Source organism: Diadema setosum, chromosome 2, assembly GCF_964275005.1.
Source record: "Diadema setosum chromosome 2, eeDiaSeto1, whole genome shotgun sequence".
NCBI classification, from domain to species: Eukaryota; Metazoa; Echinodermata; class Echinoidea; order Diadematoida; family Diadematidae; genus Diadema; species Diadema setosum.
The window spans coordinates 40,360,039-40,373,232 of NC_092686.1; the positions used below are offsets into that span (position 1 = coordinate 40,360,039).

General features: G+C 37.2%; 1 protein-coding gene across 1 annotated transcript in view; it reads left to right on the forward strand.

Annotated features, from left to right (window-relative positions):
* Nucleotides 1-13,194, forward strand: part of LOC140246295 (peptide methionine sulfoxide reductase MsrB-like) — a 39,911-nt gene that overhangs the window by 19,106 nt on the left and 7,611 nt on the right. Inside the window, exons 2-4 of the mRNA XM_072325762.1 lie at nt 6,250-6,355; nt 7,211-7,288; nt 8,708-8,736. Of these exons, the coding sequence (XP_072181863.1) occupies nt 6,250-6,355; nt 7,211-7,288; nt 8,708-8,736 (213 nt within the window). The remainder of the gene's footprint in view (nt 1-6,249; nt 6,356-7,210; nt 7,289-8,707; nt 8,737-13,194) is intronic.

Here is a 13,194-nt window from a genome sequence, read left to right on the forward strand (position 1 = left end):
GATTAAAATTAATATGTAAATAGGAAGATGAACAAATATGGGGGAGAAAGCTGCAAGCACTTTTTTCGCAGGGGGCCATGTTGTATCAAAGTAAAAGCATAGGCTGCACTCTGCCACATAGCCACATTTATGGTCCCAGTGGCACAATGTGACGTGACATCGCGTGCGCACACGTCATCTTCCTGGCTTCAAATGCTGGAGCTGTTTTCTATCGTGTCCTCCGGTCGTCCAGTTGAACCGTGACTTCGATCTTCTGTGTAAACTCAGATGGACAGTTGTTTGCACTTGGCTAATCCCACAGGAGGGAGTGGTAGGAAGATTATCGATGGAGTTCTCCGTTGGCTCTGGACCTTCTGATGTAGAAGACTGATCTGGAAAAGATTTTTTCCTGCACCAGATGTCCTTGAATCGAAACTGATATGGACTCCGAAAAATAGAAGAACATTAAAATGCACACATGAAACACCAAATATATGTATGTACATGCATCACTGAATGAGACTTGTATGTGGTCATACGGTTGCCACATTGCACACCTAGAATGGAGACTAATCAGCTCATATTCCAGGCTGAACCCAGTTATATCATGGACCTATATCCTGCAATGTGGTATTGTTGGGGGGGGGGGACATTTCATAAAGCGTTTTGTCCAACAAATTTGTCCAACAAATTTTGCTCTCAACTAGTCAAATACAAGGATTTCAGTAGCTTACAGTTTATCAGAAAAAAACAAATCAGACAAAATGCTGCCCCCCCCCCTTTCCCCTCCCCTGGACATTTTCCAGTTCCAGGAATGGCATTAGATATAATGGGCACAGCATGTTTCAAGAATTCCCCCGTCATGATGTTTATGGTAATGATTTTCTCTGTGATAATGACTATCATCATTACAATCATTATCTTCACTCTAATTCTTTAATCATGAACTATTACTTCAAGTACTTTTATCATTCTTACTGGTAATGTTATACTGTAAAACACGATATTTTTGTGGCTTGAAATTTTCGCAAATTGGAGCCGATGACCTTTTTTCGCAGCATAGATTTTTTGCGAGTTGCCTCTAACATTCAATGTATATAGTGTAGACTAGAACTTTTGCATGCATTTTAATTTCGCGACTCTTAGCTCTCGCGAAATTCACGAAATTAAAATGCACATGAACATTCCTCATTTTACAATATATGTTTGTCAGATCACAAGATCTCTCTTTGAGTCTTTTTCTCAGATCCCAATTCAGGATGCAAATTTCCTGCTTCTTCTTTGAGCAGTATTCTCACAGTTCTAATAAAGGAACACTCTTGATTGGAGTATTTCAAGTCTATACTGTATGTCCCCCCCAAAAAAATTACAATCAGATTTTTGCATTGATATGGAATGATAATACTCAGTATGATTAAACTGTCTGAATGCTACTTCAGGCTCTTAAAATATAACATCTTAGCTCTATTTTGCAGAAAACCCCATTCAATTTGGTTAAGCGGTCACAGAGAAATGTGGATTGTAAAGCATGTTATGAGTCTGATTCTTCCAAGTTTAGCACTTCGATGCTCTTGTGTGTGAATACAATAGACAGAACTTGGAGGGAAGAGATTCCTGACATCCTCTACAAAATTTCTCATTTCTCTTTGACCACTGAAGCAAATCGAATGGGGTTTTCTTTAATATGTGGGCAATGAGTTATAGTTTCATACCCTGAATTTGTATTTAGATTGATTCACTATTTTTAAAGATATCATTGCGGAAGGTCCCGTGGTAATTTTTTGGGACATACGGTACAGTCTTAGTTCTTCTTCAACATCTTCTTTACCATCTTCCTCTCCTCATTCAGATTGATGTTTTTATGATTGTAAGTGTTAGTTTTTCATCAACTACCATTATGACTCAATCTCGTTAGAGCTCTGTTCTGATCTGCGCCAGTTTTTGCCATCTGTATCAGACATCCTATGTAGTATTAGACTCTGCATTAAGCATGCACACGCAGTTCATGATTAAGTCATGCTTTGGCATCATCTAGCCAGTCCAGTCACGGATCTTGTAGTGGTTATGACACAGGACAGGTTTTACTCACTTCACTTAGATTGTTCTGAGTCGAGCTGTAGATACGTGCTTATGCAACAGAAAGGCGTAATATCATCACAGCTCGATGTTGTTGAAGAACAACAGATGACTGGAAAAAAAGGAATGAGAGTAGATCAGTCTTGCCTACAGCGTATGTGATGTTCAGACATGATTATTTCTGCCTTTGAAGCTTTTCCGCCCACAGCCATCAGTCAAGTCTGACAAGTCTGACATAACAATTCATTTCCTCAATCGCTCCAAGCATTGCATCCACTTGCATTTCTCTAACCCATTGATTCCTGGGGGAATTTGGCTGCAGACATATATCTTCCTGCCATCATTAGCATAAAATTAGCACTAGCACCTTTGTGTCTGTTATTGGAGAGAGATTGGGTGGAACTGGATGAAGTTGTTACATTTGCACAGAGACGAATCAGAAAGGAATATACATACATTTTCCAAGATTGGAGAAAACAGAAGCTTGAGTTTTTTGCAATGTGATGTCAATTAAAGGATTATTATAAAGTGGGCTATCGAAAGAGACTTTGAAAATTCTGCAACCAAAGCAAAACTGTAAAAGGTCCAAATGATTTTTTTTTTACTCCACCTTTTTTTTGAATCAATTCAATTTGCTTTATTTCCATGCAACAAAAGGATACATAATACAAAGTATGCATTTGACAAATTATATCATAAAGCAATTTGTTAGAAGTATAAGTCAGAAAGTGTAATACAAATTATATGTTCAAAAAAATTTGAAAATTCTGCAACCAAAGCAAAACTGTAAAAGGTCCGAATGATTTTTTTTTTTACTCCACCTTTTTTTTGAATCAATTCAATTTGCTTTATTTCCATGCAACAAAAGGATACATAATACAAAGTATGCATTTGACAAATTATATCATAAAGCAATTTGTTAGAAGTATAAGTCAGAAAGTGTAATACAAATTATATGTTCAAATGAATATGATAGATGATGAGAGAAACAATGCATGTACTGCACTTTGCAATGATGACGAAAGTGAGTATAGCGATGGAAAAAGAGTGATATTACTGAAAAGCGGAGCTTGCAAGATGTGGATCACTCAAAAAACAATATGCCAATAACATTTGTATCCAAACTGTATCTATATACAGTTTATGCTTTTTAACTGTATGATGGAGGTTATATAAAAGCATATTGCATATATCACACCTTTTTAACATAATAACTTTCAACAGCAAAAAATAAAATAAAATAAAATAAAATGCAGTCTCTAACTACAGAAATGCGGGTTCTAGGATTCAATGGGTTAAACACATACGTCCACAAAATCCCATTTGTGTGTGCTCCATCTTTGCTGTGTGTAATAAGTGGATTTAAGATTCGATACTCCCAAACCATAATTGTATTTCTAGAATTCTGAAAACCTTCTACTGTGCCTGCATCCTTATGGAATTTTCTCCACACCCCAACAGAAACTGTGTGAGCATGACATTCTCTGAGAAGTTTTCAACTTTCAGGAAGTTGCTAAAAAGCCTTTCAAATGTTTGGCAATTTAGTCAAATTTGATGCTGAAGTGTGTCTCATTTTCTTACTCTCTGATTGATTAGGTTCAGCTACTTCTTGGAAGTATATGCTGCAAATGTCAATATTGTTTAGATTAGAAGTACATATAAAGTGTAAATGTTGTACTTTCTGTATATGAGATAACATGGGCATAGTATCCAATGATCTCTGGCTAGACAAAGCTCTGTCAAATTATGTGATAATAATGTCATGGGTCATTAGTTGTGTAAAGTGTGTTTTACAGTGTATCTTTATAGCATAGAAAGTGGTGTTGCAGAGACTAAAGGGAGTATGTTAACTATGTGTGTACGTTGTTGAACTCACTACAGATTGTAGCTTCATGTCCTTTGTGTTATCACAAAACCTGCATCTCCGTAGAATGGGATTGGCTATGGCAGAATAAAGAAAAAGATAGAAAAACCTTAGGCCTATACGCAGCGATGCCCTTGTATGTAATAGACACTGTGGTTCTTCCACATTCAATCAAGTAGTTATTGATCAGTGTACTAAGAAACAAGTACATGATTATGATTGGAGGCTGTGTGTTTGAAGCCCAATAAGTAAAGTATATGACTTCAATATTTACTTTCAGTATTTGCTAGGGCTGTTCAAATACAAACTAATAACCAATACAATGTTGTGTGCTGCGTAGTAGAACTCCACCATGCCCCCGTGCAGATAAATATTTACAGGTCGGAAGTGGAATCTAATTTTGCGGAGTGGTGTGGGGAATGCAGATGGAAGTAAAATCAATAAAGTCCACATGCTGTGTCTCCAAGTGAGGGCAGATAGTTTAAAGGACCACTCCAGCCTCGTGAAATACAAGATTACAAAAATAGGATACGTTTGAGACAGCTTGAAGATGATTTGTGACTGGGATATTGCTGATAGATCTATGTGATACAATGATATAGCAGAGTGACTGACTGGGTTTAAATTACATTTGCCTGTGCTTTTGAGGGATTTAGTAATTTATTCTTTATAGTGATATTTTTGGTAGAGTAATAATGGAGTATCATTTAGTGGTATAAGGCGTAATAGAAATTAAAGTGCAATGGCTAGAATCTAAAGCATGATTTGTACATTTTGTGATAAAATTATACATTGCATTCAAGGGAACGTCCTAAATTCTTCACCCATCACTTTAGCCATTAACACTCCAAACTGATCTGTGGATTTTTTTTTTTTTTTTTTTTTACATAAACACTGTCACTCCAAATGTTGTGTTTGATTTCTATCAAAATTGACCATTGCGTGTTGAAACAAGGAGGTACTAGGCAAGCCTAGTACCTCCTTGGTTGAAACAAGGAGGTACTAGGCAATTAGAATTTCAATGTTTACTAATGTGTGTGTGTTTTAATTATTCTTTATTTGGTGTAGGCTACATGTATGTCTTCCTGGTTATTCCAAGAGCATAGAGTATTCTACTTTGTCAGGCAAATGTGACAATCTGACCAAAGAATGGAATGGTACGGTAACAATAGCCTGCAAGTCGTAAGTTTAATTCATATTTGTTCACTTCTATGCGGGGATTATTCTGCCATCTATGAAGGCTTCTATCTATGATGTGTTACAGTGTTGTCACTGGAAGGCAGGACGTGATAATCCCTCCCAACTCAACAGAGAGATGTGCTCAAACGAAATTCTTTTTTTTTTTCTGTTGAGTATCACAGATTGATATCTGTGTCTTCTATTTGAGATGTTTGGAAATGTTCTGATGGAAAATCAGGGCTTCTTTTATTTTTCCGTCTCTCTGTCTGTCTGTCTGTCTCTCTCTCTCTTTTCTCTCTGGATTCTTGAGACACAGTTTTCGTTACCCAGACTAATTAGAGTGCAGTGCCAGATGGATTTCAGTTGTATCAATTGCACGAGAGGCCAAGCTAAGCATTAGGGGTTGCCTTCTACCCAGAGCTGTTTCCCCAACGAGTTTGTAGACCTGCTTCCTTCTTCCCCATCATACATCATCTCAATTCTGAAGCAGACTGGGGCTCGGTAGAGAAGGAGAATGAAATTATGACTCATCATGTAAACATGTGATACTATTTTGCTCCAAAGTCTGCACATACGCTGTATGCATCAAGGAATTGTAACATTCTCATCCTGTGCTGAGTATTAAAAGGATGCTTCAAGTATAAAGACACATCAACATAGTGAAAGAAACAACAACAACCAAACAGATGGGCAGGGCATCCAGCCATAAACACAGGGAAATTTCTCAACTCAATCACTGAGCGGTTGTGTCTTCTAACATACACGATGACGTCAGTTATCTATCATATGGTACAAATGTCGCTTGATCCATTTCCCATATTAAAGTTTGTTGAAATCTCAAGGTCTGCTCATGAACAACGCCACCTTTAAATCCCTGCATGATGACCATTTGATGAGGAGAATATACCCACATCCTTTTTGCAAACATGATGAAAAGGTATTGGATTGAAAGTACAAACCCCGTATTTAAAAACCTTCACAGTGATGAAAGTGCATATGACATTGAACATTCCAACGTAATAACCTGAGATGTTCTCTCCTTTTTCTTTTCTCACTTTTTATTCCTTCCTTCCTTCTATCCCTCTCTCTCCTTCTGTCTATCTTTCTCCTGCTGCTTTCTTTCTCTCTCTCTCTTTTCTTGTCCTCCGCAGGAAGTACAGAGCCAGAAAATTACGAGGTGAAGGTGAACAAAGATGAACTCAGGGAAAGACTCACGCCTATGCAATATCAAGTCACACAGGAGAAAGGCACCGAAAGGTAATGAGAAGATGAGAGTGAAGGGCTGATGATAGACACAAATTCTGAAAAGAAAAAGAAAAATTGAGATAATTATGATGTCAGTAGAAAAGATGAAATGAGTAAGGTGTTTACAAAGTCGTTTGAAGTACGCATCTATAGATGCTTGTTTTTGTGTATAAATTTTCAGTTTATCAGGCACAGTGTGCTCTGTCATATGTTTGATATTGCAGTAAAACTAATGTATATAGGATGGGGGAGAAAATTGCACGATAACATGACAAACTAATAGTAGAGCAACTAGGTTCATGCATATTTTATAAGATTTTATTCCTACAAATCTGATATTGAGAATAAGTACTTGCCCTTTTAATGATATAATGTGGATTATTTAAAGAAATTTGACATTACTTCACAATCTTGCTTTTGATTCTCTCTGGAGGTGGTCTCTGGTATCTTGGCAAAGCACAATTTTATTCATCATTCATTGTATTGTAACTGTAAGAATGTTCTTGGCATAGGTAGATGTAGTACAAAGAAAATGAATTAAATGCACTGAACAATAAGCACCATTGGCCACCTATGTTAAAGAGAAATCATACCCTGGATGCATATAAATGTTTTTTTTACAAAATTTGATGATACAGTCAAAAAGATTTTTTCCAGTTCCTGTGGATTCGACTTGGGGGAGGTTGACTGCATAGTCAGTTTAAGAAATTTCATCATCTCAGATTGATCTCTGATAAGCAGACCCCCTTCTGCAGTAGGTTGCTATAGACGTGCGACATTTAACTGCGAGTCCATAACATACTCCTACCAGACTTGATATTCTATTCAGGTCATGTGACCATAATGTGCATCTTTATCTCTCCCAAGGGCCTTCACCGGAGAATACTACCAGATGAAGGCTAATGGGGACTACCACTGCATCGTCTGCGACGCCCTCCTCTTTAGGTGAGTCACCAGCCTTAATGATTTGTACTTAGTATTCGGCTGCTTCCTCCGAAGGCTTTTTTACACACATACCCACCGCTGGAGCGTAATCAGCATGCTCACATTGCAGATATAAGAGCGAACAGTCATCTGTCAGACAGACGTGATAGATGTTTCTGTCCTAAAGCAAGCTCTGTAGTGCATGTGACTGCAGTGCTGCCTTTTTACAGCTTTTTGTGATTCTGCTCATCAATTATACTCACAGAGTTTGTTTGAATCATTATCAAATTTGCTTGAATTGCAGTCTACTTTTGTCTAGGCATACTTAACAGGAATCAGCACCTAGTTGTAACTATAATCTGGCTGTTATGAGGTGCTTGTTGAGGTTGTTGGGTTGTTTTTTTTTTTTTTTTTTTTTTGGGGGGGGGAGGGTTGTAGACCTTGGGTACTGATGTTATAAAATATGCAGACATTTTTTTTCTGCCTCTGTTTCTGTTGTTTGGTGGCTCTGTCTCATTTGTGATATTTGCAAATCTTTGTAGACATTCCAGTATTTTCTGCAATATTTGCCAATTGGCATCTTGTAGAGAAAAAAAAAATACATTGGGGAAATGGATATACAGTATGTGTACTTGAGAATGTATATAATTGTGTGTCAGCTGGTGTAATGTGAGACATAGCTAAAAGTTTAGATGCATTGCTTTTCCTGTCAATTAAACACACTCTGTGCCCTGTAGCGTGAGGATGAATGTGTTTGCACAATATGTATGTACTCATAGACTATGTACTTTAAAGGCCCCTTTTGACTCCATTTTACTCCATTGGCTCACCACTATTGGATAAGCAGTTTTCAGCAGCTTTTTTTTTTCTTGCAACTTTAAAGAATGTGATGTCAGTCACAACAGAAGACATAGCAACAATCACAATGACATCACTACACATATATTCAGGTAACCAAGCTTTTGCAGAAGCTCAGACCAGACATGCTTGACATTTCAAAAAGTTCTAAAGTTTTAGATGTTAGTGTGTACTCGTATGTATTATCAAGTCCCTGACCAGTGTATATTTATGATTTTTAAGTAATAATATTTGAAAGAATGTGATAAGGGACTATGCATTGCATTTTTTCATTAATTTGTTTAAATTGAGTGATGGTGGTCAGGAAAAGTTATTTAATTGAATGGTTGATAATGTCCAAGCTGACATTGTTTTAATTCAGATTGCTATTCATGTATAGCATGATTCAGTATAAGTATGATGTGTTTAGGATTCTCCCATATCATTTTAAAAGAAGATCAAATTCTCAACTGTATACTTACCTCAAGATTTTATCTTAGAATGTTATCAGATTGATATCTGTACACTTTCCAAGAAATCATTTTCTGCCCTTTTTTAGATTTTTTTTAAAATCATTTTTTTTTCTCCACCCACTTTCTGCAGGTCCTCGGACAAGTATGACTCGGGGTCAGGTAAGGTCAATGGTTCAATATGTTTAGATTATCATAGGGTGTGTTCGAGCGCTCTCCTAAAGCGAACTGTACCGTACCGTACCCGCACCAGAGGAGCGCTCGAACGCTCCTAAAGTGTACCGTACCGTACTGTACAGAGCTAAAAGTGGACCATTTCCCGATGTGCTCCAAAAGCGTACCAAAGCGTACCAAAAGTTTGCTGTAAAGCATGCGCATGTCATGCGCACACGTCACAATGCAAAGACATTTCTCTTTGTTCAGGACAGCTGTAAGTAGTTCAAGCGCCCGGTGGATGACATTCTTGCTACAAAAATGCGTGACCTTTTGTAAAAATAACACGTGAGGTACGCTTTCTTGACAGAGTGCTCGAACACTTCAAATCTGGCACAGTCTGGTACGGTACGTTTTGGTTCAGTTCGCTTTGGTTCGCTTTAGAGCGCTCGAACGCACCCTAAGTCAAGTTGTCCAACATTCTATTGTGATATGGAATCACAGCCCTATCGAATGTCAGAAGCAGACTGGAACAAAATGAAACTAGACTCGGAATTTGTCAAGTGGCTGACAAATTAGGTGATCCGATTTTTTTAAAATCAATGATTCGAGTTTTCACCTGAGATTACGGACATTGGTCGTGTGATGTTTGGATTCTCATTTTGAAAAGGGAGTCAGACCTGCCATCTTGGGTACCGAATTCCGTATACACTATCAAAGATGCAGAATGAAGTATATTTGACCTTTGACCCCACTTTGCACCCCCAAGATGGCATCTGAGCAAAAAGTGGTTATTTTGTGAAATGATTCTTGTACCATGGTCTTTGCGTGTGCAGAATATGGGAAAGATAAGACATGTATTTACCAAGATACAGGATGAAACATTTAAGACCTTTGACCCTAATTTACATACCCAAGATGGTGTCTGATCAAGTAGTTGTTATTTTATGAAATAATGTACGTAACATTAACTAAACATGTGCAAAATATGGGGTTGATAGGGGCTATTTTTTTTTTGAGTTATTGCAAAGAACATTGGAAAAAGAAAGAAATATGAAAATACATCGAAGATAATCTTTAATTTCAACCACGTTTTTGGACGTGATCCCGACACCATATGAAAAACAAAGGGAACATGTACGATAGCGCAAAGTCTCAGCTACAACATATTAAAATCTGGGAGAAATTCACCGAAGGGTAAGTGAGCTAGTGCTCGATAAAGACAATCATGTCAATTTTCACATCTAGAAAAATTCCCTCCCATAGAGATAACATGTCATAACGAAGATAAAGAAAGAAATACATATGACCTTTGACCCCGATCTGCACAGACAAGATGGCATCTGAGCAAAAAGTAGTTATTTTGTGAAATGATCCTTGTAACACGGTCTTTACGTGTGCAAAATATGGGGAAGATAGAACATGTATTCGTCAAGATACAGGATGAAACATTTAAGACCTTTGACCCTAATTTACATACCCAAGATGGCGTCTGATGAAGTAGTTGTTATTTTATGAAATAATGTGCGTGACATGAACTAAACATGTGCAAAATATGGTGGTGATAGAGTATGTTTTTCTTGAGTTATTGCAAAGAAAGTTGGAAAAAGAAAGAAATATGAAAATACATCGAAGATAGGCTTTGATTTCAACCAAGTTTTTGGACGTGATCCCGATACCGTATGAAAAAATGAAGGGCACACTTAAGATAGCCCAAAGTCTCAGCTACAACATATTAAAATCTTAGAGAAATTCACCGAAGCATAGGTGAGCTAGTGCTCGAAAAAGATAGTCATGTCAATTTTCATTTCCAGAAAAACTGCACTCCCATTAAGATAACACGTAAACTGGTCAAATTTGACAAGATTACTTTCAATCCAATATTACGAGGTGATGCCGTCATCTAATCAAAATGGTGTTATTATATTAATGAAAGAGCATTTAGTAAGCTACAACATACTGAAATCTGGGTGAAAATTGGCCAAGGATAAGTGAGATACGCTCGAGTGAACTTGTAATTTGATGACGTAATTTTGAAAATTTGCTCTTTTTACTTTATTAAGAAATTTGATATCTTTTAATCATTTTTCCAGCATCGCCAACCCATGAAATGACATGTACAACTCATCAGCTTTCAGAATATGTAAAGAAAATGGGGGGTCACCGTCCATCCTGACGAGTAAAATCGGATTTAAAATTGGCGGTTTTTTGGCATTGTTGCACTGTATATCGCCATTGACGCGCGCGCGGAATTTCAACTTTGACGGACCCGTATGACGTCATATTGAGTCGGATTGACTTGAAACTTGGTAGACATATTCCCTAACATTTCAGGCAGGCGATAAGTGTGAAAAAACGGGAAATTTCTATTGCATATGAGCTGTGCGTGCGTATATGCGCGCGCGCGTACGCGTCCGTAAATTTTTTTCAATTTTTCAAAAAATGCTCTAAATGGTCTGAAACGTGTGCAAAAAAAATTTGAGCTCGATTTGAGAATACAAATATTTAAACGCGCGCGTACGCGCACGTTTTAAGGTATAGATGAATTTTGAGAATATGAATAGAATGCGCTTGACTTGAAATATATGTGACGTAAATTTCATTGAAAAATTCCATTCCATGAATGAGATATGATTGAGAATGTGTTTTCATATAATGACGTCATAGTGACGTCACGGTCGACTGATCACTTTGATTTTAGTTCGATTGCCGTCTTTTCGAGACGATACATATATGGTATAAGTTTGAAATTGATAGGAAGAGGACTTTCTGAGCTAATCGATGCACAACTTTTGGGGAGAAAGAAGAAAAAGAAGAAGAAAGAATCCGTACAAAAACAGAAGGTGATCCGAGAGGATACTCGGATCACCTAATTATTTCATTGCATTGTGAGATAAGACTGCAATCCTACGTTTTAGATGTGTGACCATCTGACCAACACGTTAGTTCATTGGATTCCTTCTCTTGTTTAGGATGACCACAGATATTATATGACCACACATTGGGAGGTGCTGGGAACTACTATGATCTCGGCGTGCCTGCTCTATTATTAGGTGATACGCTATCAGCGTATCACCTATTGTGATTGTCAAAATCTCTCTTTATTTCTTTTTATTCTTCTTTCTTTCTGGACAATTTTGTGTCATCAATATCTCAAGAATGACATTACGGAATAACATGACATTTTCAGGGAACATGTCTCATGACAAAATCTAGCCACAATAAGGTTTTCATGACAGTAACATATCTATGACGTCATCTAGGCGCCATTTTGTGATTTTCGGACCATGTTACATGATCGATCATAACTTCATAACTAAAGGTCATTTCTGTATCATTTTCGGTGGACATTAAGTTCAGGTCACGCTCTATCTTACATTTTAATGCTAATTACCTAGGACATTATTACGGGCGCGTACGCGCGCGTCAAACTTTTAAAAGGCTCAAAACAACTTACCAATGGGAAATCTCGAAGTTTCAGACAATTTTAAGCGTTTCGCGCGTTCGCGTCCGTCCGCACATTTTCGCGCGTAGTGCGCGTAGACAAAATGAAAATGCACATTTTTTGACAGATTTGGATTCCTGATACATTAAGCAATAATATCCTTTGATTTCCGATCAATTTTGACCTATAACAAAGGAATGCGTTGACGTCAAAGTTGAAATTTCGTGTGCGCGTCTATGTGCAAATATAGCGAAAAACATGTCTTTGTTTATTTCGCCATAGCTCTTTAAAACGTCTGGTTACCCTATGTTTTTATTGCATATTACAAAAACATATGAATTGGAAATAACGTTTCAAGTATCAATATCTCCATGAATACATTATGACGTCATCATATCATCATCTGAAATCAAAAAAGTGGAATTGATTTTTTTAAGGTACTGTTTCTGACATTCATTTGCTCGTATCTCTGTTGTTTAAGCTCAATATTATCCCAAATTCAGATATGTTGTACTTTGAACATTTACCTTTCAAGTCCATGTCATAGATTTGAAACTTGATGACGTCATCATGCTTTAAATTGTGTTTAAATGTAAAGACGCAAAATCGGACAAGTTTACGTGTTATGTCTATGGGAGGTGATTTTTTTAGAAACCATGCATTGACTTGACAACGTTTAAGCACCTTTATCTCAGCTGATTTTGCTTCATTTCCTCTGAAACTTAAGTATGTTGTAGCTGTGACAATAAGCTGCAGTAATCATGCATTTTATTCTTTGAAATCTCCTCATGAGGTTGACAATTTTGCAATTTAAAACTGAAAATGAGAATGGAATGCGGACGAAATGATTCCTGATTCGTCTTTCACGTACATAAGTTTACGTTCCTCTAATTTTCTCGTCGAGACATATGGCCGAGTGGTTAGAGGCGTCGTCTCAGAAACGTGAGGTTGCACACGTACGGGTTCGATCCTCACAAGAGCACGAAAGAAAATAATTATTTTTTTTTTTACTTTTTTTTTCT